Source organism: Euleptes europaea, chromosome 2, assembly GCF_029931775.1.
Source record: "Euleptes europaea isolate rEulEur1 chromosome 2, rEulEur1.hap1, whole genome shotgun sequence".
NCBI lineage: Eukaryota > Metazoa > Chordata > Lepidosauria > Squamata > Sphaerodactylidae > Euleptes > Euleptes europaea.
The window spans coordinates 138,988,833-139,014,925 of NC_079313.1; the positions used below are offsets into that span (position 1 = coordinate 138,988,833).

At 50.5% G+C, this 26,093-nt stretch overlaps 1 protein-coding gene across 1 annotated transcript; it reads left to right on the forward strand.

Annotated features, from left to right (window-relative positions):
* The first annotated feature begins 962 nt into the window (after positions 1–962).
* LOC130473420 (BPI fold-containing family B member 4-like) lies at positions 963–26,093 on the forward strand. The gene is made up of 16 exons (XM_056844940.1): positions 963–1,071; positions 2,338–2,899; positions 4,046–4,150; positions 4,429–4,572; positions 6,424–6,484; positions 7,200–7,260; positions 8,880–8,971; positions 10,587–10,648; positions 10,706–10,850; positions 18,009–18,062; positions 19,901–20,071; positions 21,447–21,514; positions 22,539–22,581; positions 23,450–23,513; positions 24,397–24,473; positions 26,070–26,093. Exons 1-16 carry the CDS (start codon positions 963–965, stop codon positions 26,091–26,093), a joined length of 1,842 nt encoding a protein of 613 aa, XP_056700918.1.

Genomic DNA, 26,093 nt, shown 5'->3' on the forward strand with positions numbered 1-26,093 from the left:
CCATTTCAGAACCCCCCAGAAGGGCTCTGGTGGAATAGGAACATAAGAACATAAGAAAGGTCCTGCTGGATCAGACCAAGGCCCATCAAGTCCAGCAGTCTGTTCACACAGCGGCCCAACCAGGTGCCTCTAGGAAGCCCACAGACAAGATGACTGCAGCAGTAATCTCTTGCCTGCGTCCCACAGCACCTAATATATTTGGCATGCTCCTCTGATCCTGCAGAGAATAGGTATGCATCAGGACTAGTATCCATAAAAACATAAGAAATGCCGTGCTGGATCAGACCAAGGTCCATCAAGTCCAGCAGTTTGCTCACACAGTGGCCAACCAGGTGCCTCTAGGAAGCCACAAACAAGACGACTGCAGCAGCACCATCCTGCCTGTCTTCCACAGCACCTCATATAATAGAATGAGAACTAACTCTCTCTTCTATTCCCGCTGGACACGGAGAGTGTTCGGGAACCCTGAGTGCATTTGATACCTCTTGCTTCACTCGCATTCCAGATTTACAAATACTTGTTTACTCTGGAATATGGCTAAACCACATACTTAACCAAGCCACGGCAACACTGAGTCCATTATGTCTCCACCGCCGGTACCGCCTTCCCACCCTGCCTGTGATATATATGGCGTTTGCCACCTCCAGAGCCAGAGAAAAACTAGAGAAAGGGGGCTACAAGCCATTCCCAGCACTCCAGTTGATCAAGAATTAATTAGAGACAGGGCAATCTTCTCTGTTATTAATTAGGTAATCCATAGCAAAGTCTTCATGTGTGTGTCGAACCCCCTCTGCCGGGTACTCTCTGGATAACCTTTTTTATTATCTTTTTATTATTGATTGATCATGTTTTGCTTTAAAAATCCCTGCCATAGCCATTGAATCTTTTTGTTGTCTCGGGGGACAGTCCGTTGCTGACAGGAGTCTCCCTGTTCAATCCCAGCAGCCGTCGCCCCAAGCGAGATGCTCACGGTCTGGTGGGTTGCCATCGTCTGCAGTTTGCTGGCCCCATCGCAAAGCCAGCTGCCAACAGATGCCGTCATCAGGGTCAATAAGGGCGTTTTGCACAATGGTAAGTTGAAGGGCATGCGATTGGCCACCCCAGTCAACCCCTGTCCCAAGGCGCTAAGCAGGTGGGCAGCCAAGGATTCAGGGCAAAGGGAAGTAATTCTTCCCACCACGCACCCATAACTCGTGGGACTCTGTGCCACAAGATGTAGGGAGAGTCACTTGCATAACTGGTGTTAGAAAAGGGATTGGGCAGATTGATGATGGAGCAGTCCATCAGTGTATGTTACTCATGACGGCTAAATAGAACCCCCATGTTTGGAAGCAGTGTACCTCTGAATACCAGTTATGAGGAGGCAAACAGCAGTGGGCGGCTGGGAGCTCTGTTCACAGCCTTTTTAGGTCGATCCACATGGCTGGTCACTATGGGAAATAGAAAAAGAAGAGTTGGTTTTCATATGCTGACTTTTCTCTACCATAAGGGCTCTCAAAGCAGCTTACAATCGCCTCCCCTCCCCACAACAGACACCCTGTGAGGTAGGTGGGACCTAGAGAGAGTTCGGAGAGAACTGTGACTAGCCCAAGGTCACCCAGCAGGCTTCATGTGCAGGAGTGGGGAATTGAGCTTTCTGCCCAATTGTGGCTCAGAAGCAGATGGGAGGCGCAGGTCCTTAGGAAGAAGTGCCGGGGTCCAGGCTACAGCGGCCATTTTCTCCAGGTGAACTGATCTCTATCGGCTGGAGATCAGTTGTAACAGCAGGAGATCTCCAGCTAGTTCCTGGAGGTTGAGCAAGCCAAAATCAACACCTCTGCACTAATATCACAGATAAGGAAAGTAGTGCAGGAATCTTAGGCTGTAATTAATACACACAAATGAGTGAAACATCAAAATGTAATCAATGCATGCAATCGTGGAAAAGGACAAACATACAACTATATACAATAGTATTTCAATAATCCACAAAGGTATGTATGAATATATTTTCTTCAATATTTTCTTCAATAGTCCATAAGGGTACATATGGACTATTGGACTTATGGACTATTGAAGAAAATATATTCATACATACCTTTGTGGATTATTGAAATACTATTGTATATAGTTGTATGTTTGTCCTTTTCCATGATTGCATGCATTGATTACATTTTGATGTTTCACTCATTTGTGTGTATTAATTATAGCCTAAGATTCCTGCAGTACCTGGAGGTTGGCAACCCTATGTCCACCACACATTAATCTCGGGAAACAGCTCCCCTTGAAACGTGGCTGTGAAACCATCGTCTCCCCAGTGAGTGGACACTCATCTTGTGGTCTTTTTTTTATTTGCAGCGGTCGCCAACTCTGTGGCCCAAAGCAACGCCCTCCAAGGCGCCATGAGAGACTTGCCCATTGGCAATGGAGGTGGTGGTGACGGTCTGCTAGGAGGCCTCCTTGGTGGTGGAGGTGGAGGAGGCCTACTCGGGGGTATTACCGGTGGTTTGCTAGGGGGAGGAGGTGGTGGTGGTGGAGGCCTTCTTGGTGGGGTCACTGGAGGTTTGCTTGGTGGCGGCGGTGGAGGGCTTCTCGGCGGGGGCCTGCTTGGAGGGGGTGCTGGAGGCGGCTATGAGGCTTATGGTGGTGGCCCAGTTTACAGGGTTGGTGGAGGACAGCCTGGCTATGGTGCACCTGATCTTCGTGGCAACGGTGGAGGTCCTGGTGCTGGAGGCCTGCTCGGCCGCGGAGGCCTGCTGGGTGATGGAGGTCTGCTTGGCACTGCAGGTATTCTTGGCGGTGGTGGTGGTCTCCTTGGCAATGGAGGCCTGCTGGGTAATGGAGGCCTACTTGGCGGAGGCGGCATCCTCGGCATCCTCGGGGAAGGAGGTTTACTCAGCACAGTCCAGGGCCTTACAGGGTAAGGAATGATTCAGGACTTGTGACGAGAGATAATCGGCCGCATGCATATGAATAACCACAGCTGTGCAGACTTGTTAACAGAAAAGAGGCCTCAGTAGGGATGCCAAATGTGGTTTGAGAAATTTCTGGAGATTTGGGGTTGGTACCTGGGGAGGATGGAATCTGTGGAGCAGAGGGAGTTCAGCGGGAATGTATTCCCATGGAATCCATCTTCTGAAGCTACCATTTCCTCCACGGGACCCAACTTCTGTAGACTGAACTTCAAGTTCCACCTGGAGATTGGTAGCCCTAGTCGAGGGGGATTTCGTATTACCTCTCTGCCCACTGAATATTTCCCCACACTTTCTCCAAGAAGTGCAGGGCGTCATACAAGGTTACCTCTTCCCCAGTTTATCCTCAGAACAACCCTGTGAAGTAGGGAGTGTGAGCTTCATGGCAGAGAGGGGATTTGAAACCAGATCTCCTAGATCACAGTCCAACTTATACTGTATCAGTCCAACACATTTTCTGATTCATGAACGATGCTAAGTAAGGAAGCTTTGGGTAAGATTTAAAGCAACTATCAGTGGGAAGGTTCCCCAAACTGCTCCCCAGAAAACGTTGCTTCATTCTGCTCTGCCCCGTCCAACAGTGAGAATATTCTGGCATCTAAAAAGAAGAATGTCTTTGGAAGGTTTGAATCGCTGATCTTTCAGTCCCAAATGTTCTGTCATAGCGTTGCGTGACCGAGAATTGCTTCAGAGGGCATCCATGTTGGAATGCCATAGGACAACTAGGTTTGAGTCTAGTAGCACCTTAGAAACCAACAAGATGTTTGGGGTATAAACTTTCACGAGTCAAGGCTTATCTGATGAAGCTTCGTATATGATGAAGGGAGCTCTGACTCTTGAAAGCTTATGCCTCCTCCCCCGAAACTTGTTGGTCTCTGCTCGACTCAAACCTAGTTGTGATCAAGAAATAATGTCCGTCACAGGCGAGGTTGCCTGACAGTTTTGACAGTCACTTAGGTAGTCATGAAAATTTGGTGTCTCCCCCAGCCCTAGTTTTTATTATGGTAGCCCTGAGTTCTTGTAAATCATAAGAAGGGATGGACCTCTCTGGATGACCCCCTCACCCCCCCGCCCCTGCCGGTTGTTTCCTGCAGATTAAGAATTGTGGAGCTGACACTTCCCAGGATCAATCTGAGGCTCTTACCTGGGATCGGGGTCCACCTGGATTTGTATACCAAGGTGGCACTCAATGGAAAGAGGTAAGAAGACGACTTGATCATATCCCAAAACAGCTCAGACTGTGCAATGGTTGACGACTCTGGGTTGGGACATTCCTGGAGATTTGGGGGTAGTGCCCTAGGAAGGTTGGAGTGTGGGGAAGAGAGGGATTTCAGCAGGGTATAATGACATAGAGTCTACCCTTCAAAGTGGCCATTGTCTCCAAGGAAACTGATCTCTGTAGCCCGGAGATCAGTTATAATTCTGGGAGGTCTACATGCCCCACCTGGAGGTTGGCAAAACTCTCCTTCTTCCACAGTCTCCTTGGGTTGCTCGATGTCGCAGTGGAAGTGAACATCACCGCGATCGTCCGGCTGACGATGGATGGCACCGGCTACCCCAAGCTGGTGATCGATCACTGTGATGGCCTTCTTGGTGGCATCAAAATCAGACTCCTCAGAGGGTGAGTGGCACCCAGCAGAGTTTTATACACGGACCAGAGGAAACTAGGCCCCATTCCCTAAGGCAGGGGTGTTGAACTAATTTGTTACGAGGGCTGTATATGACATAAATGTCACTTGGTCAGGCAGGACCATGTCTCGCCAGCCCAGATTGGCAGCGGAGGGGGAGGGGTGGCTGCCTCCGCTGGTGAGCCTGCAGTAGGGTTGCCAGGTCCCTCTCCGCCACAGGTGGGAGGTTTTTGGGACAGAGCCAGAGGAGGGCGGGGTTTGGGAGGGGAGGGGCTTCAATGCCATAGAGTCCAAGTGCCAAAACGGCCATTTTCTCCAGGGGAACTGATCTCTATCACCTGGAGATAGGGTTACCAGGTCCCTCTTTGCCACTGGCTGATGAAGCCACCAAAACGTGATACAACTGGTCTCACGTCCTCTGTCTGCATTTATTCTACCTCAACTTGATTTTGGATCATCAACTGGGTCCTTTGTGCACCCGCAGGAGTGCTTCCCCTCGGTTTCATGGTCGCCCCATTCTGATTGAACCTGCAATAGGTTTTCCTCGAGCGCTAGAGACTCAACTCACACACAGGGCGGCTGCCCACGGACCTTGAGTTGTGCTGTAATTAGAGTCTGTTACCAGACCATTTCAGACTGTATTAAGTCTTTTTTGCTTAAGAGTAGCACTCAGATTTTGGGTTTTGCTTCATGCTGTATTATTTGTTTGTTGTTTATAAGTTTGGAACTATAAAAATGGGGCATGAATGTTAATTGCCCACATAAAATTTGAAATACAAAAAGAATTGTAAGTTTATTCAAATTTGAATTGCTATATTATTGTTGAGCCCACATGCTGTTCACTACCTAGAGGTGGGCAACCCTAGCGTGCAGCCCAGATTGGTAGTGGGGTGGTGGTGGCTGCCTCGGCTGGCTCGTGGGCTGGATAAGAGCTCTCAAGATTGGGAAATACCTGAAGGTTTTTGGGGTGGATCCTGGGAAGGGGAGGGTTTGGGGAGGGGAAGGGAGGGGAAGGGAAGGGAAGGGAGGGACCTCAATAGGGCATAATGCTATAGAGTCCACCCTCCAAAGCAGCCATTTTCTTCAGGGGAACTGATTTTGATCAACTAGAGATCAATTGTAATAGCGGAAGATCTCCAGGTGCCACCTGGAGGTTGGCAACCCTAGGAATTGGAGATTAGGTAACTTGAGTAGGTGCCCCCAGCGTGGTGCCCGTGAGTGCCATGGCACCCTCCGATATCTTTCCTAGTGCCTGTCAAATTGTTTTTGGGAAGTGGGCTGGCCACCAGCTTCTGATGGGCCATTGGAGATCTGACTGGCCAGGGATCATCACTGTGTGACTGAAGGTAAGCGGCGGCCGCCATTTTGTGGCTGGCTCCACCTCCTGCAGCAGCCATTTTGAGGCAGCCATTTTGCGGGCTCTGCCCATCACACTGTGGCAGAATTCGAAAGGTGCCCACAAGCTCAAAAAGGTAGGGGACCCCTGAAATGGAGGGATACCAATGTGTCTGCTTGCAAACACTTTTGCATTTGGAGATGCCAACCGCTATTCATCCAATTCATCCATTCATTCAGACTTCTAGCCTGCCCTCCATCCCCAGCAAGCCGGGTTCAGGGCAAGAAACAACAGAATGACAACAATAAAACAATAAAACCATAATTCATCAATACTTAAACCTATTAAAACCACAGTATGTATTAATTAATATTAATAAATCTCTCTAACTTTTTAAATTTTATTTTATTTAATTTAAATTTTAAACCAAGAGGAAAGGCAGGATATAAATGTTTTAACGAATAAAACTATTAATAAGCACATAAATTGTTTTGCCTTTTCTCCCCAGCCTGCTCCCAATTGTGGATAATTTATTGGCCCGTGTTCTTAACAGACTTCTTCCGGAACTGGTAAGTGTTGAGATTTAGTAGGATCCAGCTCACTAGTGTGTAGAGATGACAACAGGTTGTACATATCAGCCCCCTTATAAATCCCAAATGACTGGTCATCAAAGTCATGGAGTGTTAGAGCTGGGAGGGGTTTTAGAGGTCATCTAGTCCAACCCCCTGCTCAGTGCATGATTGTTTTATTGCTTGCTCAGGACGTTTGAGTAAAGAAAGATCCCCCCTGAAGACGCATATGCGAAACGCATAGAAGCAATTTAACTATTAAACAATTTCCCCCTTGCACAATGGCAGTATAACCGGCTTGGAATATATGTTGGAAGGCCCACATTTGCAGGAAATTATATGCCACATTTCTCAGGAGAAGCTTTAGAATTTAAAATCTTCCCACTGGTCAGCTCTATGCCTGGATCATTCCTTCCTGCCTCACCCCCCCCCCACCTCCGCAGTTGAAAACTGCCCCTCTGGCTTTACTGTTATCCAGGCTCCAACCACCTGGCAGGTCCTTCTGCACAATTGCCCTAGAAAAGAATGGAAACTTGGGTAGTCGTGAACCATTTCTGTGGGAGGATTTTACATGCAGTTCTCTTCACTTAAAAAGCAGGGAGGGGCAGAAAGGACAAGGCAGAACGTCGTGGAAACCCTTTTGCATGTTTTGTGGTTTTCTATCCTGACACTTTGCCATGAAAGTCTCATTTGAAAGGTGATTTCTCCTCCCCAGCTGTGCCCCGTCATCGATGTTGTCCTGGGCCTTGTGAATGATGAGCTGGGACTCGTGAACTGTAAGTGCTCCGTCCGTTATTCTCGCTTCTCTTACACATTTAGGGTTGCCAACCTTGCGGTAGTAGCAGCTGGTGATCTCCTGCTGTTGCAACTGATCTCCACCTGATAGAGATCAGTTCCCCTGGAGAAAATGGCCACTTTGGCAATTGGACTCTAGGGCATTGAAATCCCTCCCCTCCCCAAACCCTGCCCTCCTCAGGCTCTGCCCCCAAACCTCCCACCAGTAGCTAAGAGGGACCTGACAACCCTATCCACGTTGGCAATCATAAAAGTGATGATCCCTGTGGGACATAGTTCCGCAGTGGTGGTTAGGGTTGCCACCCTCCTGGTACTAGGTAGGAGAAAAAGACACCACTGTACTACTATCAGGAGATTAGGAAATCAGTACAGGGGCGACAAAAATGTACAATAACAATTACTGTTAAGTGCAACCAATGTTTATCCTATGATGTCTAAATACAACTATACATATAAACATACAGTGTTATGTACAAGCATACAAAAATAACAAGCACAACCAAACAAGTCCACATGGATGGTGACACAGACACTAACAAAATTCACAAAAATGCAAGGTCTTTGGCAAGGTGCTGCATTCTTCTATAAGTCCCATGCAGGTAAGTGTGCAATTCTAGCAGAAATACCAATTTTAGAGGAGTAACTTGATGGAGGATACCCTCCTGGTACTAGCTGGAGATCTCCTGCTATTACAACTGATCTCCAGCCGACAGAGATCGGTTCACCTGGAGAAGATGGCCGCTTTGCCAATTGGACTCTATGGCATTGAAGTCCCTCCCCTCCCCAAACCCTGCCCTCTTCAGGCTCCACCTCAAAAACCTCCCGCCGGTGGCGAAGAGGGACCTGGTACTGTAAACTTACAATGCTTTCCTAGGGAGAAGGGGGGTGACCCCTTCGGGGGTCCATAAAATTGGACCCTCTGTCCCAAACGTTACCAATCTTCGAGGTTCATGCAAGGCGAGTCCCTTGCAGCTACCCTGAAAATTTGGTGACTCTACCTCAAAAAATCATGTTCCCACAGGAGCTTCGAAAATAATTCCCATTGACTATAATGGATACATTTTTTCCAGGAAAACCTAAAAAATAGCTGGAATACCCATTTACCGGTATGGGTATTCAGCTTATCTCAGTTTCCCAGGGAAAAAATAATTGGGTCCATTTAACCTGAAAAAAGTTACACGCACAGCCCTACCAAGGAATTATTCTGTCTAAAGCCTCCTCCAGCCGATCATTCCACGCACCCCCAGAGTCACCTTGTTGTCTGCCTGCAGTTTTGGGAAAGGTGGCATGTAATAAATGCAGACGCTACCTCAGATCAACGCTCCACCCAACCAGACTCCTCATCTTCTGGCAAATAGTCTTGTTGGGTGCAATAGTCAATATTCGCACATGGTTCTAGTCCTCAAGGTCAGGCGAGAACCCACGGGAGCGTTTCACGGGGGTCTTGTGTGCCACAAAGGCCAGCTCCACCAGTCTGCCATCCACTCTGCCGCCCTGGATGGCTGCCCAGGTCTGCCCTTGGGGCTGTGTGAGTTGGGAGAGACCGCAAACAAGAAAAGTGAGAGACTCCCTAAGCCCTTATCTTTGTTTCTCCGTACAGCTCTGGTCCCGCTGGGCATCTTGGGGAGCGTCCAGTACACCGTCTCCAGTCTCCCGCTAGTCACGGGGCATTTCTTGGAAATCGATTTAAACGTAAGTCCAGGTTTTTGCCTTTGCTCAGAAATGAAAATATGGATCTTGCCACCTCTAGTTTTTGTGCCTATTTGGTCTGGGTCACCGCTGGCTATCACAAGCAAGACCACCAAGAAAGAGTTATTTTGGGTGTCGGTGGGTCTGAGCTAACCTCCGTCATGGCTGCAGGAAGGAGCTCTAAATCTAGCTTTTCTAGGTTGGGGAGGATGATTGAATGGAGCTCAGTCGTTGTTGTTTGTCCTTGTGAAGTGTCAGACAAGGGAACAAGGCTGGAGGAAAGATGTTTATGATGGATGCTCTGACGATACATCAGGGACAGTCTAGGGCAGTGGTGGCGAACCTATGGCACGCGTGCCAGAGGTGGCACTCAGAGCCCTCTCTGTGGGCACGCGAGCCGTCGCCCCAGCATAGAGTTTGCCTGAGTTCGTTCCCCCGGCTGAGGAGGCTGGGGACCAGCAGTGCCTTCCTGGCTCCTCCGGGAAACGCCGGGCTCCTTCCCAGCGCCTTCTCTGCAGTCGCCGGCTGCGCGCTCTGGAAGTGAAGACAACGACGAGCCTTCTGCCGAGGACTGGAAGAGGCAGAGCCGGGACGGGGCTGGACCGGGAGTGGGACGCCTGGGCGGCCGTCTACGGCGGGCTGGTTGGTGACTGCAGCGCAGGGGGTTGGGGGTGAGGGCCGAATGGGGGCCCGCCTGGCGTTTGTGCTGGAGCCAAGCCCTTCGCTTAGCTCGGGTTTCCACTCTGCTCGGTCATGCAACCGAAGGTGCCTCTGAGCGAGTGCAGAGGGCTGTCCCCACCATCAGCCCCCTCCCCGCATAAGTCTTTTTTAATTTGTATGAACAGCTGGAAAAAGAACCAAACTGAAGGGGTGGGGGCTATGCTCCAGCTGCTTTCCTTCCCCCGCTCGGCCACCCATGCAGGGTGGCCAACCTCCAGGTAATAGCAGGAGATCTGCTATTTCAGTTCACCTGGAGAAAATGGCCGCTTTGGCCATTGGACTCTATGGCATTGACGTCCCTCTCCAAACCCCACCCTCCTCAGGCTCCGCCCCAAAAACCTCCCGGAGGTGGCAAAGAGGGACCTGGCAACCCCTAGCCCCATGTGGACTTCTAGCTGTGTTGGCACTTTGCGATAAATAAGTGGGTTTTGGGTTGCAGTTTGGGCACTCGGTCTCTAAAAGGTTCGCCATCACTGGTCTAGGGCATGGAATCACTTCCTTTCATTTGTTAAATCTTACTAATTAGGGTTGCCAAGCAACCAGCAAGAAGGGGGGCTGCTGCCACAGGTGATGTTGTGATGTCACTTCTGTAGGTAAAATCAAAAGTGATGTCAGTCCTCTCTAGCAATTGCTGGAAACTATGTTAAAACCATAGAGTTTTTGGCAATTCCTAGAGGAGACTGACGTCACTTCCTGGAAGTGATGTCATGCTGTTGGTCTGACAGCTTTTTTTGTTTATTTTTTTCTCCTGCCACTGGTCAGAGTGGCAATGGGCAATGGGAACTGGGATTACCCAGACGTTCTGCCCAAACTATACCCTCATCACTAGATGGGTTCAATGCACAGATGGAAATCCTTGTCTGGAACTTTTCATTATCTCCCCCTCTCTCCCTTCTAGACTGTAGTGGGGCAGGTGGCTGGCCCCCTCCTTGACTACCCACTGGGCAAGCCAGAAGCTGTGCCCTTGCCACCGAGGGGACCGCCCTTGCCACCGAGAGGACCGCCCTTGCCACCAAGGGGACCTGCTCCTCCAATGCCCCCGATGCCTCCCATGGCCGATGCAGCAAATTCCCAGCTGGGGCTCTCGGTCAACTTCCTCAGCTCGGTGGTGGCCCTCCTGCAGAAACAAGGGGCTCTGGACATAGACATCTCGGACGGCATGGTGAGTGGCAAAGTTCATGCTGTGGACAGGACCTCTGAAGTCAGGCTGGGAGGAAGGACAGACACGGGGGTGGAGGGGAAAGTAAAACTTCTAGCAACAGCACCCTCAATTGGTGTATGAAGTCAAGGTATGAAGCCCGAGCACCAACCTGACCTCAGAACTGGAAACAGTGATGCTGAGTCTCACCTGTGTGGTGTCCAAGCTTGGCAGCATGCTGCAGGTGTTCAAAAGCACTTGCTTTTTTTGATGCACGAGTTCCAGGCCACAGTCCTGGATTCCAGCGTGGTGGTGAGAGCCAGCGTGGTGTAGTGGTTAAAAGCGGTCGTTTGGAACGGTGGACTCTGATCTGGAGAACCGGGTTTGATTCCTCACTCCTCCACATGAGCGGTGGAGGCTAATCTGGTGAACTAGATTTGTTTCCCCACTGCTACACATGAAGCCAGCTGGGTGGCCTTGGGCAAGTCATGCTCTCTCAGCTTCACCGACCTCACAGGGTGAGGGAAGGTGATTGTAAGCCGGTTTGATTCTTCCTTCAGTGGTAGAGAAAGTCGGCATATAAAAGCCAACTCTTCTTCTTCATCCAACAGCTCAGCTTAATCTAAATCAGGATTTACCATAACTAAGATGGGGCTGTTCAGAGTTGGGGAGCTGTGGCTCAGCGGCTGAACATCTGCAAGGTGTTTAGAAAGTTCCAGGTTCAATCCCTGGCATCTCCATTAGAAAGGATAATTGTGAGAGATCCCCTCTCTCTGAGTTTACTTCTCAAAATCAAATGTTCAGACGTTGATAAAGAAACAAAGGATTTATTGAAGACATCAGGAGCTGAGACAGGCACAGATAGCGAGTTGCAAGTGAGGGGCTAATCGGGTTTACAGAATATATTGACTCCAGGGCACCGGGGCACTGGGGTTCACACTATTGTTATGGGAAGTTACAAGCTTGGCATAATACAAAACATCAGACGAGTCCCAGGAAGTCTGGTGAAGCTATCACACTTCCAAGGCCGCATCGGCCTGAGGGAGTACTGACAGGAAGAACAGCGGGGGGGAAGATACATGGGGCAATCAGGCCTGGCGCCTGAGACCAGAAGGTGTGAACTGCTTTTATGAGTTCACTGATAGCAGGTGATGGGAAGCAGAGACACAGACACAGAGCCCCCCTTAAGGCCCCCCCCGGGATCCTCGAGAGGGCGAGGTTTATCGGGATAAGCGAGGTGGAATTCTCGGACTAAGCGAGGGGCCGCCATGTGGGGTGCGGCCACCCACTCGTCGTGAGCGGACCCAAGGTTTTTCCAACGAACAAAGTAAAACAGTTTCCCCTTCTTCCATTTGGAGTCTAAGACCTTGGATATTTCCAGATGGGTATCCCCTCCTATCACAGTAGGAATTTCACGGTCGGGAGGGGGGTGGAACTGGGGGGCTGCCACATACGGTTTGAGAAGACTAATATGAAAAACCGGATGGACTCCCTTGAGAGTCTTCGGGAGCTTCAGTTCCACGGTAACCTCATTGATCACTCTGGTTATGGGGAAAGGCCCCACATAACGGTCACTCAGTTTTTTGCAGGGCCTCAGGGAGCGGAGGTTTTTGGTGGACAGATACACTTGCTCCCCCACCTTTAGCTCCCACCCCGGAGACCGGTGTTTGTCTGCTTGTTCCTTGTACTTGCTTTTTGCTTTCTCAAGATTTTTGAGCAGCCACGGCCAGGTAGATTTAACTGCCTGGATCCACTCCTGAAGATCAGGGGTGGTTTGGAGCTCAGGCGTGACGGGGGCGGAACCGAAAGGACCGAATTCCGTCCCGTATATTACTTGGAAGGGACTAAAGCCGGTAGAGGAATGAGGCGCATTGTTGTACGCATATTCGGCGAATGGCAGCAGGTCGACCCAGTCATCTTGGTGGAAATTGACATAGCAACGCAAATAACATTCTACCACTGCGTTTACTCGTTCCGTTTGACCATCCGTTTGGGGGTGATAGGCGGAAGACAAACCCTGTTCCTCCACCCCCATGAGTTTTAGGAACGCTCGCCAGAATTTGGCAACAAACTGGACCCCCCGGTCGGAGAGGACCTTCCTCGGTACCGAGTGTAGCCTGAGGACATGCGTGACAAATAGCTTAGCCAAACCCTGGGCTGAAGGAAGACCTGCACATGGAACAAAATGGACCTGTTTGGAAAAAAGGTCCGTGATTACCCAGAGAACCGTTTTTCCCCGACTGGGAGGTAGGTCGGTGATAAAATCCATGGCTATGACTTCCCATGGGCGGGAGGGGTTCTCCAGCGGTTTAAGAAGCCCGGGGGGTTTCCCCATCCGTTTCTTAGCTGTGGCGCAAGTGGGGCAGCTGCGCACATACAGCTCCACGTCGGCTCTCATACCGGGCCACCAGAACTGCCTCCGTACCAGGTGAAGTGTTTTAATGAAGCCAAAATGACCCGCCAATCTGGCACCATGTACAAGTCCCAATACCTCCTTGCGAAGGGAGGACGGGACATACAGTTTTCCCCCCTGCATCCACCAAGTGTTGGTTCGTTCCAGGCCAGTAGGGAGGAGATGGTGCTCCTCCTCCTGTAAGGAAGCGTCCCGGAGCCGCTGTTGGAAGGCTTCCGGGATACCCTTGAGCGTAGGGGGGGTTTCTGGTCGATGGGCTTGGGAGCGGGTGGTGACGGCTAAGCCGGGGACCTCCCCACGCTGCTCGGGTGTGAACAGGGAGTCGACCGGGCGATCGAACTCGTTGCGATACTGGGGAAGTCGAGACAGAGCGTCTGCCAGGGCATTGTCCTTCCCCGGGACATGTTTGAGAGTGAACCGGAATTTGGCGAAGAATTGGGCCCACCGAATCTGTTTGGCGTTGAGCTTTCTAGCTCCCTTGAGAGCCTCGAGATTCTTGTGATCGGTACACACTTCAAACGGCTGTTCGGCACCTTCTAAAAAGTGCCTCCATATGGTGAGGGCATGTTTGACCGCCGCCGCCTCCTTCTCCCAAATAGCCCAGTTAATTTCGGACTGGGAAAACTTTTTGGAGAAGTAGGCGCATGGTCTCAACCGGCCCCCCTCATCTCTCTGCAATAGGGCTCCACCCATGGCCACATCCGAAGCATCCACCTGCACCACGAAAGGCTTGGTGCAATCTGGGTGAGCCAAAATGGGTTCGGATGAAAAGAGTATTTTTAAACACTCAAAAGCCTGCTGGCACTGGGGGGACCATTGCAAACGGGCTGAGGGAAGCGCGGCACTAGCCCCCTTGTCTTTGGTACGCAACAGATTGGTGAGAGGAAGCGCAACTTGGGCAAAGTTGGGAATGAAGTTGCGGTAAAAGTTAGCGAACCCCAAGAATTGCTGAAGCTGGCGGCGGGTAGTGGGGGGTTCCCAATCTCGCACCGCCTGGACCTTGGCGGGGTCCATTTCTAAACCTTGGTGGGAAATCACGTACCCAAGAAATGTAATGGAAGGTTGGTGGAACTCACATTTGGATACCTTAGCATACAGTTTGTGCTCCCGCAGCCGCTGGAGCACTTCTCGCACTAGGCGCACATGTTCTTCCATGGTTTCAGAGTAAATAAGTATGTCATCGAGAAATACCACCACCCCCCGAAACAGTAAATCATGTAAAACCTCATTAATCAATTGCATGAACACACTGGGGGCCCCCGAAAGTCCGAACGGCATGACTAGGTATTCAAACATTCCAAAACAGCTGGAAAAGGCCGTTTTGGGTTCGTCTCCTTCTTTAATGCGGATGCGGTGGTATGCTTCCACTAAGTCCAGTTTGGTGAAGATCCGGCCCTCCTTTAATTGTGCTAAAAGGTCGGGAATAAGAGGGAGAGGGTAAGCGTTAGACTGGGTGACCGCGTTTAGCCTACGAAAGTCAATACACAGTCTCAAATCTCCCGTCTTTTTCTTCACAAAGAAGGCCGGGGCCGAATAAGGAGCTTTGGAAGGGCGTATGAAACCCCTCGCCAAGTTAGCGTCCAAATAGTCCCGCAACACCGCCTTCTCACTAGGGCTCATGGGGTAGACCTTCCCTTTAGACAGTTTGCCTTCCCCCACGATTTCAATGGCACAGTCCGTCTCTCTGTGGGGAGGTAGTTCGTCACACTCTTTGACATCAAAGACATCCGCAAACTGCGAGTATTCTGTGGGAAGTTGAGGAGGAATGGAGATCGGATTGGGGGACCCTACCAATGCGGCGGCCGGAGTCCTGAGTACCCGTTCCTTGTCATGCAACCCACAGGGGCTGTCGGGGAACGAGAGCACCCGTTTAACCCAGTCGATGGAGGGGTTATGTCCCCGTAGCCAGTTCATCCCTAACACCACTGGGGTTACAATGGGGGCGATGGTAAAATACAAGCGTTCCCAATGTTCTCCCACCGACATAATCACGGCCGCAGTTCGGTGGGTCACTGGGCCCCGTTTAAAATCGCTCCCGTCCATTTGGGAAAAGCGGAGGGGTCCCGGAAGCCGCTTGCGCCGGACTCCCAGTTTCTTGGCGGCTTCCTCACTAATCATAGTGCGGGCACACCCCGAGTCAACCAAAGCGGGGAATTCTAAACTGGGACCCCCTTTGGGTAGGGACAGGTGAACACGTACATACACATTGTCCTCTTGGGCGCTTACCATCGGTGGAGCTCCTTGCACAACGACAGGGGCGGTCTGCTGCGGAGCCCCCTCTACAGCAGACCGACGGCGTTTTTTGCCGGCTGTTCCCACTCTTCCTCCTCACTGGAAGAGGGAGATGGGGTGGTGGCAATCGGGGATCCGTCCGAATCAAAAGTGGTATTTGTAATCCGGGACCCCGTTGGGCCTGTAGAGGTGGAGATCACATCCTGGGGGCGCGCATGGAGAGCGGAGGGTGCGCCGGAACGCCGGCCCGGTGGCCCGCTCCTGCGGCGGGGCTGCTCCTCAGCTGCCGTCTTCTGTGGTTCGGTTGGGACTTGGCGAGGGGGGTTTGGACGACCCGCACGAGAGGGGCATTGCGACGCAAAGTGCCCCTTCCCTCCACAGGTCAGGCAGACTCCGGTCTCAAAACGCTTACGGCGTTCAGCGGCCGAGGGACCTCCGCTCCCTCCCGGTCGGAAGTCTCGGCCCCGGTCACTCCGGGGTCTCGGGTCTCGTCCAACACGTTGTTTGGACAAGGTCAGGAGTTGTTTGCGATTCTCAATGTCGGCAGCGTGGCGAACCCAACCTTCCACATCCGGGGGGTTCCCTTGCATAAAAGCCCAATGCTGGAGGTCCGGGTTGAGGCCCTCCCTGAAGCACTGTACCAAAGTGGCTTCACTCCAGTCCAGGATTCGGCTGGCCAGTGATTGAAACTCACTTGCATACTGCGCCACCGACTTAGTCCCTTGGCGCAGTTGCATCAGGGAGGCTTTAGCTCGCTCACCCAGGGTCGGGTCCTCGAAGCGGTTTCGGAGTGCTACCATAAACTCATCCAGGGTTCGTAGCACCGGCGAGCGGAGTTCATACTGCAACACCATCCAGGCGGCCGCCTCCCCTTGCAGCAGGGAAGCCACGTACTGCACCCGGGACTCCTCGGAAGTAAAGGTCCGGCCCTGTTCCCGCATAAAAATGTCCACTTGGACCATGAAAAAGGTCAACTGGTCACCCGAACCGTCATAGGTGACTTTCAGGTCCCGACGGGACGGGAGGCTAGGAGGCGCGGGGGGGGCTGCCGGTGTTCCGTCCGGAGGGGTGCCGGCAGGCGGTTGCACTTTCAAGGCGTCCAGGGCCGCAGCCATCTCACCCATCACCCGCCGCATGGACTCCATCTGTTCTTGCATGGCTTGGCGATCCTCCAGCCACTGCCTGCGTTCCTCTTCCATCAGGGCCTCCTTGCGTGCCGGGTCCCCTTCAAGTCCCGTGCTGGGGAAGGCCAAACGGCGATCCTTCGCCGCGGTTCGGGAGAGAGACCAACCCTTGGGGGAGTCCAGCCAATTGTTAAAAAGTCCACGGCCTTGGTCGGGGATGGGACCCCTAGGGTTCTTTGGCTTGGCACCCTCCTCCTTGGGATCCGGCTTCTCCGGTACCACCGGTCCGTCCGGTGCGTCAGGGGTAGTAGGGGTGTTTTCCTCATCGCCTGACATTCTGTCCCAAAAGGTACAGCAGCAGTTCGAGAGGCAAGGACTTGCAACTCAATGTGAGAGATCCCCTCTCTCTGAGTTTACTTCTCAAAATCAAATGTTCAGACGTTGATAAAGAAACAAAGGATTTATTGAAGACATCAGGAGCTGAGACAGGCACAGATAGCGAGTTGCAAGTGAGGGGCTAATCGGGTTTACAGAATATATTGACTCCAGGGCACCGGGGCACTGGGGTTCACACTATTGTTATGGGAAGTTACAAGCTTGGCATAATACAAAACATCAGACGAGTCCCAGGAAGTCTGGTGAAGCTATCACACTTCCAAGGCCGCATCGGCCTGAGGGAGTACTGACAGGAAGAACAGCGGGGGGGAAGATACATGGGGCAATCAGGCCTGGCGCCTGAGACCAGAAGGTGTGAACTGCTTTTATGAGTTCACTGATAGCAGGTGATGGGAAGCAGAGACACAGACACAGAGACCCTCACAATAATGTAGTAGATGATGTGAAAGACCTCAGCCTGAGACCCTGGAGATTCACTGCCAGTCTGAATAGACAATACTGTGTTTGATAGACCAATGTTCTGATTAAATATAAGGCAGCTTCATGTGTTCATGTGTGAGAATTTCTGGCATGTGCTCTTCCACTGTAACACGAAGCATGCCCTGCTGGAATTAAACTGAGGTACAAAAAAAGGGCTAAGTTTCCCATGTGCATCCAATTTCAATTTCAATACCTTCATTGGCATACCATCAAGCAGTTGATTAAATAAAAAGCCCATGTGCATCCTTTGCATATTCCATGAAATAGCTTTTTTCTTCTTTTTCTTCAACCCCACTTCTTTGGGGAGGGGCTGTGGCTCAATGGTGGAGCATCTGCTCAGCATGCAGAAGGTTCCAGGTTCCATCTCTGGTATCTCCAGCTAAATGGATCAGGCAGCAGGAGATGTGAAAGACCCCTGCCTGAGACCCAGAAGCGTTGCTGCCAGTCTGAGTAGACAATACTCAAGACTTAATGGGCCAAGGGTCTGAGTCCGTAAAAGGCAGCTTCATGTCTTCATGTGTTCTTTTCCTTCACCAGTTCCCTGAACTTCCTCCCTTGACTACGTCAACCCTCGGAGCTTTGATTCCAGCGGTAAGTCCACTCGATTTGAGTAGCATGTGGACCAGAACTCTGGCGATGGAAAAGCAGTAAAATGTTATGGCTTTGAGGAATGTGTGAAGGTAAACAATTTTTGCATTGGAGGAGAATGGAAAAAGCCAGGAACTCCTTGGGGGCGTGCAATGCCGGATTTACGTATAAGCTAAACAAGCTATAGCTTAGGGCCCCACTCTCATGGGGTCCCCCAAAAAATGTAAAGGAAAAAAAAACTGGATGTACATTTCCAAAATATAAGATAAAAAAACAAATAAAATAAATCCTACATACAGCAACAGTGTTTTGTGTTGTGTAGGCTCCTATGATGTAAGTAATGGGCCCCTCCTGCTAGCCTGCTCCCTAAAATATTGCTGGTTTGCTCATTAGGTCCATAAATTACCATATAGCATATATTCAACACAAAAAACAGCGACAATTTGTTGTTGACAAAGGACAGCTGGACATATAAAGGGCCCCATTACCTTCAATAGCTTAGGGCCTCATCAAACCTAAATCTGGCCCTGGGGGTGTGGCAAAACGACTCCAATTTAGCCATCCCAGTCTTTTTCTGTCTCCAATACACAGCTTTTGTGGATAACTTTCCTGCAATAGAGATAAGAGGATTGCAGGACTCTTAACCACTAACTTTGCATATTGAACTCACCCTGGGCTCATGAACAAAACTGTTTTTTGGTGAAGCCCTTTTCTCCGCATCGCCACCAACTTCTTTTGCCTTATTGGAAAAATGAAGGAATATAACTAGTTCAACAATTGTTGTAATAGTATATTTAGTGTTAATGCATATGTATGATTATAGTGGCATTTGTATTTAGTTTTTTAATATTTTTTTGCACTGCTTATTTTGTATGCTGCCAGTTTTGTTTAGACATTAGTACAACATAGAGTATTCTTGAGTTTGCTTTTAGCATGTGAACTTTGCCAGTTGGCGCTGCACGGCTGGATAGGGTTGCCAGATCCCTCTTCGCCACCACTGGGAGTTTTTTGGGGCGGAGCCTGAGGAGGGCAGAGTTTGGGGAGGGGATGGACTTCAATGCCATAGAGTCCAATTGCCAGAGTGTCCATTTTCTCCAAGGGAACTGATCTCTATCCGCTGGAGATCAGTTGTAATAGCAGGAGATCTCCAGCCACAGCCAGTACCTGGAGGTTAGTAGTGGAAATATAGTACTAGACTCAAACCAATTAATTTAAATAATACACAAGCAAACTATGCAAACATATATTGTGAACAATGTGTAACATCTACAGACAAGTGAAAACAGCATCCAAGATGGAAAGTCTTTTTCAAGAGTAAGACTCTTACTTACCTTGAAAAAGACTTTCCATCTTGGATTTGCTTGTACATACTATCACTGCTGTTTTCACTTGTCTGTAGATGTTACACATTGTTCACAATATATGTTTGCATAGTTTGCTTGTGTATTATTTAAATTAATTGGTTTGAGCCTAGTACTATATTTCCACTACTATCCTAGTAGTACTTGTGCATATTTTTCTCAGTACCTGGAGGTTGGCAACCCTACGAATGGGCAACCATCCCCATCTCAAGGTCTTCCGGTGGGGTACGGCTTGGCCTGGAGCTCAAGACTCCAGAAAGCCTGAGCGGAAGGTGACCTTTCTGAGCAATTAAAGCCTCTTGGGGCTGGGGATGGTGGTTCTGTAGGGGCCACCTGCAGATGCCATCCAAAACAGAGCCTGAGATCCAAAATGGAGCCTGTAGCGCTTGGCACAACACATCTAGCAAGGCCAAGGTTAGCAGGCCACGCACACTGGCCCAACACCGTGTGCTCCATGTCTTCCTTCCGGGCTACCTACAGGTGTTCCCGATGTTCCCAGAGCCGCGGTCGCTCATTCTGAAGGTGTCCGTCCCTGATGTCCCCACAGTGAAGCTGCAGAAGGATAAGGGACTCATCCAACTCAAGGCTACTACCGAAGTGCTGGCGTCCAAGCCGAACGACGTTCACCAATCCCTCTTAGTCCTGAACATTGTGAGTTACTGAGAGACAGCCCGGGGAAAAGAACATAAGAAGTGGATGGGAAATAATTCCTTCTGTCCAAGTCTGCCTCTTATTTATTTCGTGGGACAGGGAAGAAATTGCCCCTTCCGGCTGAGCAAAGGAAGTGATAAGAGAGTAAAAAAGCCAGCATGGTGTTGTGTCTGGAGTGTTGGACTAGGTCCTGGGAGAGCCCAGTTGGAATCGCCACTTTGCCATGGAAGCTCGCTGGGTGACCTTGGGCCAGTCACACACTCTCAGCCTAAGCTACCTCACAGGGTTGTTGTGAAGATAAAATGGAGGAGAGGAGAACAACAGAAGCTGCTTTCGGTTCCCATTAAGGGGAAAGGCAGGGTATAAAAAAGTAAATAAATAAATGTTTGTGTGAGCAGATACCAAGCCAGCGTATCAAGCTCTTGCTGAGATTTCAGCTAGGCTAATAAAACTAATTGTAGCTACTGAAAATATCTATTTAATGCCCACTGCCTGATATGTGGCTCAGCAGCCTCTGCGGCTTTGTAAGAGATCCTGGTTGATGACTCGCAAATAACTTTGTTAATTCATTCTCAATAAGTTGCCTGGGCCCTGACCTGGATGGCCCAGGTTGGCCAGCTCTCTTCAGATCTCAGAAGCTAAGCATGGTTGGCCCTGGTTAGTGCTTGGATGGGAGACATCCAAGGAAGTCCAGGATTGCTCCGTAAAGGCAGGCAATGGCAAACTAGAAGAAGAAGAGTTGGTTTTTATATGCTGACTTTCTCTACCACTTAAGGAAGAATCAAACTGGCTTACAATCACTTTCCCTTCTCCTCCCCCCAACAGACACCCTGTGGGGCTGAGAGCGTGTGACTAGGCCAAGGTCATCCAGCTGGCTTCATGTGTAGGAGTGGGAAAACAAATCCAGTTGATCTACTTCTGTTCATCTGACCTGACCTGGATGGCCCAGGCTAGTCCGATCTCATCAGCTCTCGGAAGCTAAGCAGGGTCAGCCCTGGCCAATAACTGGATGGTAGAGCAGCAAGACCGTCCGGAGTTGTCACACAGAGGCAGGCAAGGCCAACCCCCTCTGTTTGTCTCTTGCCTTGAAAACCCTACAGAACCGCCATGGGTCAGCCTCACCTTGACAGCACTTTCCACCACCATGAAGTTGTTTGGAGTGCAAAGCTCAGTCAACCCGAGCCTTGGGAAGGTACCCTTTTGGGTGGGTCAGGATAGCCCTGCCCAATGGCCCCTGGATTGGAGCCAGCCCTGCCAGGTCACCTGCCTCAACTTGTTCCTGCACACCAATGGCCCACCGGCAACTTTCTCGGTATGTTCAAGGGCCGGCCCACCCTCGAACCTGGTTGCAGGAGTTCCCACTTTCTCTTGCTAGGACACTTCTTTGCTGGCCAAGTTTTCTGTCGAAGACAACAAACTGAAGATCAGTGTGGAGCTTGACAAGTGAGTATTGCCCCCTCCCATACAAATTATCACCCTTTGCTTCACACGTTGGCCAAGAATAGGGTTGCCATGTCCCTCTTTGCCACCGGCGGGAGGTTTTTGGGTCGGAGCCTGAGGAGGGCGGGGATTGGGGAGGGGAGGGGCTTCAATGCCCAAAGAGTCTAATTGCCAAAGCGGCCATTTCAACCTGGAGATTGCCAACCCTAGCCAAGAAGAAGTTGGAACTTGCCAAAAGTGTGTAGAAAGTGGATGCCATGAGGTCCCCCCATTAGGGTTATCAACTCTGAGTTGGGAGATTTCTGGAGATTTGGGGGTGGAGCCTGGGGAGAGGGAAGAGACCTCACCAGGGTAAAATGCCATAGAGTCCATGCCAACCCTGGTAGACCATTCCAGACAAGGCTGTCAACTCCAGCTTGGGAAATTCATGGAGATTGGAGGGTGGTGGACCAGAGTTTGGGGAGGAGAGGGAGCGTGGCGGGGATGGGGTGCCACAGAGTCCATCCTCCAAAGCAGCAATTTCCTCCAGGGGAACTGATCTTTGTAGTCTGAAGATCAGTTATGATTCTGGGAGGTCTCCATTCCCCCCCACCCCCGAGGATGGAAATCCTAGGTGGTGGAGACCGAGGGCCTTGTGTGTGTGTATGGGGGGGGGGATTTGTTATTTTATCCTTATTCTTTATCATTTGTTTCTTTATCCTGCTTTTATTGTTGTCAGGGGTTAATGGGTGAACGGCTGTTTGTTTTATCAGAGTCCACTGCTGCGTTTTGCAGTTTTCGTTGGGGTTTGATGCTTTATGTTTTTAGGCTGCTGTGAATGTTTGTGGTCGGTTAATGTTTTGATTTTTGCAAGCCACCCAGGATATTTTGGTAAAATTGTGGAAAATAAATATAGTAAATAATGAATGAATGAATGGTGTATTATGGTCATAGACCAGCACACTATAGACTGCCAGTATAGGCAGTGATAGCAGGCGGGCAGTGGATTGTCTGACTCTCCCTTGAATGTTCTCCTTTGTTTCCGCAGAACTCACATCACCTTGGCGTCTTCGTCCCTTGGGAAAGTTGATGTAAGAATGCCAATTTAGGGCTAAGTCGTAGTTGTCTCTGCTTCCATTAGCGATAAAGGGAAGATGTCTCTGCTTCCATTCCTTTACTGTTCTGAGGTCTTTTATGCATGGCTGTTTCACTTGCCACCCCCCCCTGACAACCTTGGGTCTTTATGTTGATTATTCATGCTGTTTCCGACCATCGGAAGCCGCCTTGCCCTCCCCTTGTGTTTCCCCGTGTTTTCGGGGACCTGTTTTATCTTGAATTTGCAAATGTGGGCAAAACGTGGGGAAAGGTGGGGGAGAGCCACTGGAGATTGGCCACTGGAGATTGGCTTGGCTGGGCAGATTTAAGAAAAACGTTCCTTTGGCAACAGCTGCCACCACAGCCCAAAGATCTTCCCTGTATAACTGAAGGTAAACTGTGGCAACCCTTTCGTGGCTGGCTCCGCCTCCTGTGGCAGCCCTTTTGTGGCTATGCCCACCATGCTGTGTCAAAATTCCAAAAAATGCCCGCAGGCTCAAAAAAGTTGGGGACCCCTGAAATAGACCACCTTGGATTGTATCTGAAATAACTACACCCTCCTTGCAAGCATGTCTGAGCTACAAAAAAGATTGAGCAGCAGTCTCAGCATTTCTTGCTGAGGCCAAGGGAGAGGAAACCTTTGGGGACTCCAGGGAATGCTTGCAGCAAGCAGTAACTCTTGAAGTTCACTTCAAGTTCAAGAATTCAGAGCCCAGAAGGTGTGCAGATCAGAGTGAGTGAAAGTGTGCCAGCGCTGAAGTGTAGACGTTGTTAAATCCAGTCACCCTGGGACGGGGAGGTCTATGGTAATGTATTGCTTCTGGCTAAGATGGGGACGTCCAACAGTTTCTCTTGTTGCTGCAGGTTTCGCTCCTGGAGGGACTGGTGGGCAGGATTTTTGATGTCGCGTTCCTTCCAGCAATGAACAGTAAGGAGGACATCCGGACCACTTCTGTTTAAAGTTCAGCCACAGAAGTCTCTGCCCAGACACCCGGGGGTTGAAACTGGAGGGGTGTGGCGGGGACGTGGGAGTTGACAGGGACGTGGTTTGCAGTTCCGTTTTGCAACTTCGAAAAAATGTTGCAGATCAAATGGGAAGGAATTTGTTAAAGTCCTATGGGAGTGCCCTGCACCCCATGCCATCCCATAAATCAGAGGTCCCCAACATGGTACCCGCAGGTGCCACGGTGCCCGCCAACATCTTTCCTGGTGCCCACCAAGAGATTTTAGAAAATAGGAGGGGGCAGGTGGAGCTTTTGCCCAACACAGGTAAAGTGGATAGCCAGGTTAGATACCTGTAAAATAGAGACAAATACTGCCAGATGTGGGTTTCTTGGATAGCTCAATATGTATACTTATTTTGTGTGTTGAAAGAAAATGTTTTTAAGCAATATGTTCAATTTAAAAGGCCACTTGTTAAATGGAGCTTCTGTCAGAAAAGTTGGGTATAACCTCACTCCTTGACATTTTTTGACGGGCTCCACCTCTTGTGGCAGCCATTTTGTGACTGGCTCCGCCTCCTGTGGCAGCCATTTTGTGGCCACCATTTTATGGCTATTCCCATCACCCTGTGACAGTATTCCAAAGGTGTCCGCAAGCTCAGAGACCCCTCCCATAACTGTTGCTAGCTTAACAAAAACTCTTCATGCCCCTCTGGAAATGCAGGAGCTATTCTGTTGCCCAAGCCCTAGACTCTGCCCCCAGGGTCTGCTTGAGGTGAAAAGTGACAGCAGGGAGAGGACAGAGACCACCCACCCACCCAGTCTCCCCTTGCCTGGAAATCTTAGAGAGTTTCTTGTTGCTGCTTGCAGGTGTGTTAGGAGGGGGCGTCCCTCTCCCCAAACTGCTGGACATCGACTTCAATAATGCTGACATTGATGTCATTGAAGTAAGTGCTCTCATCCTAATAAGGCTGCCAACTCTGCCACCAGATTTGGGTGGGGCAGGGCCTGGGGAGGGTAGAGTTTGGGGAAGAGAGGGAGCTCAGCTGGGATTCATGATGCAGACCTGTTCTCTCCAGGGTCAGAGGAGCTTGCCTATTATAGTAGGTGCGGTGGAACACAGGAAGGAGAATGCTGCTTCAGTGGTCTTGTTCACAGGCTTCCTAGAGGCACCTGGTTGGCCACTGATTGGGGAGGGGCTGTGGTTCAGTTTGCAGAGCATCTGCTTGGCATGCAGAAGGTCCCAGGTTCAATCCCCGGCATATCCAGTTAAAAGGACCAGGCGAGATGTGAAAGACCTCTCTACCGGAGACCCTGGAGAGCCGCTGCTGGTGTGAGTAGATGATACTGACTTTGATGGACCGAGGGTCTGATTCAGTAGAAGGCCGCTTCATGTGTTCATGAGTCAGACCCTGGATCCATCCCAGTCAGTATTATCTACTCGGACTGGCAGTGGCTCTCCAAGGTCTCAGGTGGGCGTCGTTCATGTCACCTATGGCCTGGTCCTTTCAGTTGGAGATGCCAGGAATTCAACCGGGGACCTTCTGCATGCCAAGCAGAAGCTCTTCCACAGGACCATGGCAGAATGCTACTCATGGACTCTCAGTCCCCTTGTCATGTGGCCCCGAGCTATGAGCACATCCGTTCATAGATCTATCCCTTTAGCTTCCAACAGTTGTATTGATTTTGGAGATTTGTTTCCCGCAATCTTTAATAAAAGAGGAGGCATCGTGGCTCACTGGTAGAGCACCGGCTTGGCATGCAGTAGGCCCAGAGTCTCCAGTTGAACAGACCAGGTGATGGGAAAGACCTGAGTCTGCCTGAGACCCTGGAGAGCCGCTGCCAGTCTGAATAGACAAGACTGAGCCTGATGGACTGAGGATCTGGTTCAGTAGAAGGCAGCTTCATGTGTTCAAAAACGGACAAGGTGAGTCATGGTACAACATCCACTATGCAAGAGTGGAAGGCCAAAGGAAAGGGCGTGGAGTTGGTTGAGAGAAAAATCTCTCTGCTTTTCGTTTGCTCTGAGAGCCAGCGTGGTGTAATGATTAAGAGCGGTGGACTCTATTCTGGAGAACTGAGTTTGATCCCCCACTCCACATGAGCGGCGGACTCTAATCTGCTGAGCCGGATTGGTTTCCCCGCTCCTCCACTGGAAGCCTGCTGGGTAGGGTTGCCAACCTCCAGGTACTAGCTGGAGATCTCCTGCTATTACAACTGATCTCCAGCCAATAGAGACCAGTTCACCTGGACAAAATGACCGCTTTGGCCATTGGACTCTATGGCATTGAAGTCCCTCCCCTCCCCAAACCCCGCCCTCCTCAGGCTCTGCCCCAAAAACCTCCCGCCGATGGCGAAGAGGGACCTGGCAACCCTACTGCTGGGTGACCATGGGCGAGTCACAGTTCTCTCTGAACTCTCATCTCCACCTATCTCACAGGATGTCTGTTGTGGGTAGAAGAAGGGAAGGTGATTTGAGACTCCTCAAAGGTAAAGAAAAGGGGTGTATAAAAACCAACTCTTCTTCTTCTTCTTCTCATCAGGATCTGCTCGTGCTGTCTGCGTGA

Bases quoted from the DNA above. Each gene is read 5' to 3' on its own strand.
- LOC130473420 (XM_056844940.1), top strand. From the start codon at position 963: ATGCTCACGGTCTGGTGGGTTGCCATCGTCTGCAGTTTGCTGGCCCCA. The intron at 21,515-22,538 runs GTGAGTATTGCC...TTGTTTCCGCAG, and splicing joins ATCAGTGTGGAGCTTGACAA to AACTCACATCACCTTGGCGT. The intron at 22,582-23,449 runs GTAAGAATGCCA...TTGTTGCTGCAG, and splicing joins CGTCCCTTGGGAAAGTTGAT to GTTTCGCTCCTGGAGGGACT.